The sequence below is a fragment of the Halyomorpha halys genome, unplaced genomic scaffold (genome assembly GCF_000696795.3).
Source record: "Halyomorpha halys isolate HHAL.00 unplaced genomic scaffold, Hhal_1.1 Scaffold143.1, whole genome shotgun sequence".
NCBI classification, from domain to species: Eukaryota; Metazoa; Arthropoda; class Insecta; order Hemiptera; family Pentatomidae; genus Halyomorpha; species Halyomorpha halys.
In genome coordinates, this window is record NW_027114557.1 from 315780 (window position 1) to 324616 (window position 8837).

The window sequence follows — 8837 nt, forward strand, 5'->3', positions numbered from 1 at the left end:
TAACGGATCTGTTCGACAGGAATAAGTGGGGTATTATTAAAGGATATTGTAGGGGAAGAGGTCATGGGTTACGTCGAAGGGTAAATGTGATTTGGTGGGGGTATAAATATAAAATAGATAATGATAAGAATATAAAAAAATTCCAAAACTATTAGGTTAAAAATATTTTTTTATATTCTTATCGTTGTCTATATTATATTTATACCATTTTATTTCTTCTTTTCTTTCATTTTTATATTATTTTGTTTTCACTTATACTTATATAATTTTAGCCTTACCATAATTTCCTTTTTGTATTTTTTCCTATTACGTCAAAATATTTTTTGTAATTTTTTTTATCCCTGATGAAGCTCTACAAAGTGGGGCGGAACATCATCAAATAAATAGTTTAAAACTATTTTGTTTTTATGTTTATGTTTATGTTTTTTTGTAAAACTATTCGAAAATTATTATTTTACATCTATCATTTTTTGAGTCTAATATTTGAATTTAAATACTCTAAATGATTATTGTACCTTTTGTTATTTTAAACAGTTGATAATGAAATGGCAGGAAAAATAATCATTCTTGCTTATGAGATTATTTATATTTTCATAGTGAATGGAAAATGCACATTCAATTATCCTGTTAATGAATTAAAAATACCATTATCAGTTTTTAACTATTTATATTTGTCACATGGTTATATAACAATTTTTAACAGACATATGACATTAAAGGCAAATGAGAAGAAAACAAAAATAATTGTTTTTATGCCTTTAGAACAACTGTACATTCGTTTGAAATAAATTAATTTAAAAAACTTATAAATAAGTTAAAAGAAATGAAAAAATAAGTTTTAAAAAACATAAATAAATAGTTATATATAATTTATTCAATTTCTTGAGACTGGTATTTATTTATTAAATGAATCAAATGGTATTCTCGTTAAGTCTCACACTCTTTATTATATCAGTAGTCCAACGTTTCGGCCAATTTGGCCATCCTCAAGAACAATCTTAAATATAAATTCACACCTCACATCAAAATTTAAAAATTGTTTTACAGGCTATTTTGCCCAGGTCTTCAATTACAAGTCAAAATCAACCTATTTTTTTAAAACTTCATTAATTTTTAAAAATTAATTTTAGATTAAAACTACACTATCCATTATTAGATAAACAAACTATTTATCAATAGTTAGATAAATAGTTTGTTTATATAATAGTAAATAGTGTAGTTTTAATCTAAAATTAATGAAGTTTTAAAAAAAATATATGTATATATTTAGTTAACCGTAAAAATTGATATATAAGAAGATGGTCAGGGTTGCGGTCAAAAGAGAAACAAAAATAGTTTACAACTATTTATTTTCCGATGTTTCGCCCCACTTTGGAGGGCTTCATCAGGGCTAAAAAGATACAAAATGATACAATGATAAGAATAAAAATACAAAGATAAGATACAATGATAAGAATAAAAACAAGTAACAATGGCAAGAGTAAAAATTTCTTTATAAAAATACGTAAAATATAAAGCTAAAAAAGTACAGGAGATGCACATAAAACAAAAACAATACGGGGAAAGAAAAAAAAAATATAAAAAAATTATAGAGATAAAATAAACGTCATGAAAGAATAATTATAAATAAAAATAAATAATAATAATGATATATAATGATAATAAATGAGCAAAGAACAAGTCAGGACAACCTACCTGTTCAAAGCAATCGGTTGAACAGAAAGAAAAATATAAATGGCAAAGAAAAATATAAATATAAATCTTTCTGTTCAACCGATTGCTTTGAACAGGTAGGTTGTCCTGACTTGTTCTTTGCTCATTTCTTATCATTATTATTATTTATTTATTTATTTTTATTTATAATTATTCTTTCATGACGTTTATTTTATCTCTATAATTTTTTTATATTTTTTTTTTTCCTTCCCCGTATTGTTTTTGTTTTATGTCCATCTCCTGTACTTTTTTAGCTTTATATTTTACGTATTTTTATAAAGACATTATACTCTTGCCATTCTTTTTCTATCTTTTTAGCCCTGATGAAGCCCTGCAAAGTGGGGCGAAACGTCGGAAAATAAATAGTTGTAAACTATTTTTGTTTCTCTTTTGACCGCAACCCTGACCATCTTCTTATATATTTAAAAAAAATAGGTTGATTGTAACTTGTAATTGATGACCTGGGCAAAATAGCCCGTAAAACAATTTCTAAATTTTGATGTGAGGTGTGAATTTATATTTAAGATTCTTCTTGAGGATGGCTGAATTGACCGAAACGTTGGATTATTGATATAGTAAAGAGTGTGAGACTTAACAAGAATACCATTTGATTTATTTAATAAATAAATAGGTTAAAAAGCTTAACAAAAAATGAATGAATAAAATCCAATGTCATCAGAGGTGATTCTCATGCAGGTGATGTATGATACCCAAAGAGTCCAGAGTAATATTTTCACTATATCCCTGATGCTAACATCTAGGTCTTCTGAGAAACTCCTTGTTTTATTCGGAATTGTTATGCGAGATCCAAACTAGATGCCCTTCATGGTGAACTCTCTCTCTCTGAAGGTCTAGCAGAATTTTTCTTTAAGAAGCGGGGTGTATTTTTCATAAATTTCTTTTATTTCCCTTTCCAATCCACCTCATCAAGGTAATTATTTTCAAATCTCACCGTCTAATCCAAGACTAGAGCTGTGCCTCCGGTTTTAGGGAACGCAACAATATTTGCCTATCTCACGGATCCGTCAGTGTCAATACAATAAACTTCGTTGAAGCAGGTTAAATCCTTTTTTCTAAGCAGCTTCATCAATTCGTCTTTGACTCTGTAGTGTCAAAAGAATTTTGAAACATAAAATTAGAAAATAAAAAGAAGATGGTTTGAGTGCGGTCCAAAAAACCCAACTAGTAATAAAACTATTTATTATGAGCTATCGTTTCGCCCCACTTTGCAGGGCTTCATCGGGGCTTATCGAATGGAACTAAGAACAAGAATAAATTTCAGTTAGTGGGCCAAAATTTTGGCTCACAATAAATATGTCTATTACTATTTGAATTCTTTTGACCATACCCGGAACATCTTCGTTTTATATACTTTACACGGTCAATCAACAATTTTCAAAAATTAGAAAATGCTTTGTTTGTTCACTACCTACTGGTTGGTGTAATGAACCACAAAAATTACTGATGTGCATGTAGCTCTCTCACTATGCCATTATCTTTTGGAGAGGGGAATTAGTTGGGAAGTATTCATTGTTTTGATTACCATTAATATTTCTGGGTTAAATGATATTTATAAAAAACTTCTCTTTGTTTGTTTGTTTTTGTTTAGTGGTGCCAAACTTCATTGGTCATCAACGCCATTTATATTTTATTTAATTTTGCTTATAATTCGTTTAATTTTATTTATTTTTTAATTTGATTATTTATTATTTTATTTATATTTTTTTTTCTTCCGTTCAATGATATATTTTTGTCAGTAAATGTGATTTTAGAAACTGAAACACTAATTCTATTGTTTTATCATGGCCTCCGAGGGTTTTTGAAATATCTGGGTTTAGTCCTCAGCTATTGAGGTGTGGTGTGAAATATGGGCATTGTTGGCAAAAAGAAATTCTAAAAAAAAATTCTTCATACCTCCCTTCCCCCCCCCCAAAAAAATACTTTTGTTTATTTTTATATTTATTCAGTTAAAGTAATATGTTCTTTCCAAATTGCATAATTAATGCTTGTTTTGTTCAATAGTATTTAACCAGTTTTGTTATGAATTTGCAGTGAAAATTAAGAAAAGTTGAAACCTCGGCAAGAAAAAACAAGAATAAGAGAAAACGGAAAGAAAGAGATACCAAGTAAAAATTACTATGTGTATTTCATTTTTTTTTTTTTTTTCGTCATTACACAAATCATTAAACCTGTCACTCCATAAACATAATTGATACAAACAAATCCTTGATAACATTGCTTTTTTTTTTTTTTTTTTATGAATATTATATTTTTCTACTAGTCTTGTTTCCCTTCAAAATAATTAAGAAAAACTATTTTCAAACTTCTGAAAATTATAAAATCGAAAAAAATCTTCACAGAAAGAATGCTTTTACTGTGAAAGGGGAAAAAAATGGAAGTTATTAGTTTTTCACTGTTTGCTAAGTTCTAACAAAGGGATGCTAAACATGTACGGTCACTGGTTTCAATTAAAATTTTTTTTAGTGATACAATGTTTAAAAAATATTAGACAAGTGCCCTAGAATTCTTACCAATGTGCCCCAAGAGCCAAGAAAAACTGGGCTGTTTGTAGCAGAGGACTGCCTCATGGCGCTCATGGCCTTAGGGTAGACTTTTATTTCTGTGGTGGTTTAACAAATAAAAAAAATAAAAACCTTGACCATCTAACATGTTTAGAATAGGTTGGTTACATCTCTAGATAATTACAACTATTATCTCAAACATTTTATTTTATATGTACAGTTCTACAGGTCCCCCGAAATGAAAACTTTACCTCTCACCATGGTTAGAATAAGTTGGTTAACTATAAATAAACATCCCCCTCCCACCATGTATGTCAGAAATGACCAGGGAGACTAAAAAAAAAAAAAAATAAAAAAATAACAGAAAAAATTGAATTATACAACTTAAATTTTTTAATATTATCATATGCTGTCTCTGCTCTGCATCTATTTAATGACTATTATATATTGGTATACCAATCGATTTGTTTTTTTGTGTATAATAAGAACAAAAGATTATTTATTGTACAGCTCATTCCACTCGTAGTTACTGACAGTTAAAGGAGCAGTGACTTTCAAAGTGGGAAATCCGAAGACTGAAGCCCAGGCTGCTGCAAGAAATCTTGTTATAAATTCTATATTTATCGATTCTATTGTTGACATTCTACAATTTTATTTTTTTTCTGTTCATCTTTTTCTTAAATTAACGTTGTTTTTTTTCACATTAGAAGTCAATTATTTGGTTTGTTGAATCTGTGGATGTCGTTTTTGTGACTAACTTTTCTTTTTCTCTCTTCTTAAGAATTATTATTTGTATCAATTTATTCTATCTTATTTTTTTTTCTTATAACATTACATTAGTTAGTGATGTCTTTTGCACGAGACTATACCCCCTGTTAATCAATTGTTAAAAAAAAAAAATGTAACTATTATATTAACCTTGTAAGGCTCACCAGGCCAATCTGGTATTAAATAAAAAATATATATAAATAATATTTTATTGAATGAGTTTAAATACATAATAAATTACAAAAACTAAAAGTAGTTTCCAATGAAGTAGACCTAAAAAAGTTTGTTTAGGAAAAATCAAGTCAGATCCTATTGAAACCCTTAAATACAAATTTTCATATAGATCAAAAACTTGAAATTTTTGGGCCTGATTTTTAGAGATTTTTAATTTTTTTTTCTTATATAGAAAGCTATTTTGGGTTTTTATGATTTAGTATGCTTTTTAACTTATTTAATATAATTGACAACATTTTTTTGTTATTCTACATCAAAAAAGAAATCGAATGAGATATTATAACCCCCATATGCCAAAATAATATTGAAATAACTTGGCCTGACTGACCTAGCCAAATGGAATAAAATATTTTTTTTATGGAGAGATAAAGTTAATATTTGTTTTTCACACTTTAAAAACCTTTCAATAAAAATTTTGACAGTAATCGAAAAATACAATGTTTTCTTCAAAATTTTCGCTTTACTGGGTCCTTAGGTTTTTTTAACAGACAATCACATGAAATGCAATTACTTCAGGATGACACCACTAATATACACTTAAAAGGGATTTAGAATCCTCTAAACTTCATAAAATGGTACAAATCGTACCTTATAAACAAATTAGAACCGTAGATATAAAATAAAATGTTTGAGATAATTTTCTTGATTTAAAACTGCTTTTCATTTGATTTGAAAAAGCTTAAATTCGGCTTCCCAACACTTGGGTTTGGGTAACATCGTGAGAAGTTATGAATTTATTTCGTAAATGTAGGACATCAGGGTAAAAAAAATATCCTCCAAAAATCAGGCCCAAATAGTTCTAAATTTTATTTATATGAAAATTTGTATTTAAGGGTTTCAAAAGACATTAAAAACTTATCTGATTTGATTTTTCCTAAACAAAATTTTGTTTTCTATTTTACTGGAAGCTACTTTTGGTTTTTATAATATTTTTTACACTTGAACTCATTTAATACTATTAACAATTATTTGTTCTTATCCTTTACAAAAAACAACAAATTGATTGGTATATAATAACCATTAAATTGCATAAAAAAGGCAGCATACAATAATATAAAAAAAATTCTTAAATTGCATAAATTATATACATTGTTTATGGCCCCCTTCCCGGTCATTTCTGACATGGGTGGGGCGAGGTTATCTAGAAGTAACCAACCTATTCTAACCATGGTGGGAGATCAAGTTTTCATTTCTTTGGACCGCCACAGAAATAAAAATAGACTACCAAGGCCACGCGCAGTCATGATGCTGTCACTTAACTCCCTCCGCTACACACAACACCATTTTTTCTTGGCTCCTAGGGCACATTGGCAAGAATTCTAGGACACTTGTCTAATATTTTTTAAACATTGTATCACTAAAAAAAGTTTCATTGGAATCGGTGATCCCACATGTGTAGCCTCCCTTGCAAGTTACTTAAACAAAAAATTTAAAGTTATGATCTCTAGAGACTCTTTTAATGAATAATTTAATATTTGTATGCTTATAATCTGCTTCTATACATGGGTCATTTTCACTGAAAAGGGCAGTTTTAAATTTGAGTTTTTAGGAATTTAAAGATATTCCAATCAAGATATAAAAATATGTACAATGAGAAAAAAATTATTTAAATAATCACTTAATCATAGTGATTATTTAAATGATCATGGGCCAGGAGCTTCATAAAAGTTTTTTTTTGGCATTTACACTCCAGCCAACCAATGTTATTAACACTCACTGAGTTCTCCAGGTCGATCGAATCAAGATGTTATTTAATGTTTTGGATAACTAATAAACATATGAAAAAAGAACTGGTGAAAAAGCAGGACCTGAAAAATACAGCTTTGACTGTGATATTTCAAAAAGGTTGTGAAAGCATTGCTCTGAACACTCACTTTTTCATCTTAAAATCATAATCTGTCTGTGCCAGGAAGCATTCTGATTTATGCCAGAAGAAATGGTTTTGTAATTAAGGTCTTCTACAAAATGAGAGATAATCATCCCTGCACCGTCGATGTACTAATAATGGTGGTTGGCTGGAATGTAAATGCCAGCAAAACTTGTATGAATTATTATTGATAATCATGGCTGTACATCGACGACTTATGGTTGTTTGGTAAAAAAATGGATTTTTTATACCTCAGAAACATTTGACCCCAACGGAAAAATTTCACTTATAAATACAGCTTTTCTATACTGAGGTTTTTATAGTTGATTGTAGATTAATATGAGAATAACATTGTCGGGGTACGGTTAAATTATTTTATTTTATAATTATTATTTTATTTAAAAAATAAAACTTATTTAAAAAACTAAAATAAAATTTATATATTTTTTCTTATGTTTCAGCCTGAATTTCAGCCCTTCATCAGAGCTGAAAAAACAAAAAAGAGATAACAACCATAACTCAGAGAAACATAAAAATAAAAGGAAAATAATAAATAAACAAAATTGAAAATATACATAACAATAAATTAAATTATCATTTATTTTGTATAATTCTTACCTCTTTAATTTATATTTCATCGTCTATTGTTATCAATCAACTACTATATACTTCTATTGTTATCAATCGACAACTATCCATTGTTTTGTATATTTCCAAGTTTGTTTATTTATTATTTTCCTTTTATTTTTATGTTTCTATGAGTTATGGTTGTTATATCTTTTTTGTTTTTTCAGCCAAGATGAAAGCCTGAAATTCAGGTTGAAATGTTGGCACAAATTTTCGCTGACCGCACTTTTCTCCATCTTCTCTTCAGCTTTTTCTATAATATAAAAAATTTCCACATTTCTTAATTGCCCCTTTCTGTGAAAGTAACCCATTTATTACTTGATAGATGGTTGAATAAGTACAGAAATATTATCAATATAATAAATAAAAGGAATATGGTCAAAATGGTACTCAAATAGCAAAGAAATAATTTATTTGTAACCCACTTTTTGACTGATTTTTCAGGTCTTGTTCAGTACATAATCAAACAGGTACAAAGCATTGTAAAATACTTTAAGATTATAAGATGACAAAGAAAATTTTGTTGTCATATAATCTTACTGTTAAGTTATCATAAAATAATAAATAAGTATTTTATTTGATAAAATATAACATTATGTTATATAATTAATTGTTTATTTTGGAGTGTAGATTCAATACGAGGAGAAAGTGGTCAGTGGTGCAGTAATGAACACAAATGTTGTGCCGATGTTTTGGTCTGAAAACAAAACAGGGGGGGGGGCTAAAAACAAAACAAGATAACAATCATTGATGGGTTGAGCAATGTTTAAAATCACAAAACATAAATCTAAGAAGCCTTTTGATATAACGTTGGAAATTTGAGCACTTCATAATAGTTTAAACTAAAAATGTCAATTGGAAGAAAATAAAATAAAGAAAAATGTAAAACCAAACATTAAACATATTTTTTTACTAAATAATTCAACACACTATCCAAATTTTAGTCTCAAAACATTTATTTCATTTACACGTCCAACGTTTCGGCCAATTCGGCCATCTTCAGGGACATCTATTACAAAAGTTTCTATTATTTGTATGATCCTACATTAATTCAATTCAATTATTTAACATTATTATTTATAATTTACCTTACCTTAATTTACTAT

General features: G+C 28.0%; 1 protein-coding gene across 5 annotated transcripts in view; it reads left to right on the forward strand.

Moving 5' to 3' along the window:
• Positions 1-8837, forward strand: part of Ntan1 (N-terminal amidohydrolase 1) — a 91934-nt gene that overhangs the window by 71033 nt on the left and 12064 nt on the right. For 4 of the 5 annotated variants that reach the window (XM_067051717.1, XM_067051716.1, XM_067051718.1 and 1 more), the window contains exon 8: positions 3766-3839. The exons of the other annotated variant lie outside the window; for it this stretch is intronic. In XM_067051717.1, the coding sequence (XP_066907818.1) occupies positions 3766-3775 (10 nt within the window). In that variant the 3' untranslated portion in view covers positions 3776-3839. The remainder of the gene's footprint in view (positions 1-3765; positions 3840-8837) is intronic. 5 annotated transcript variants of the gene reach the window in all.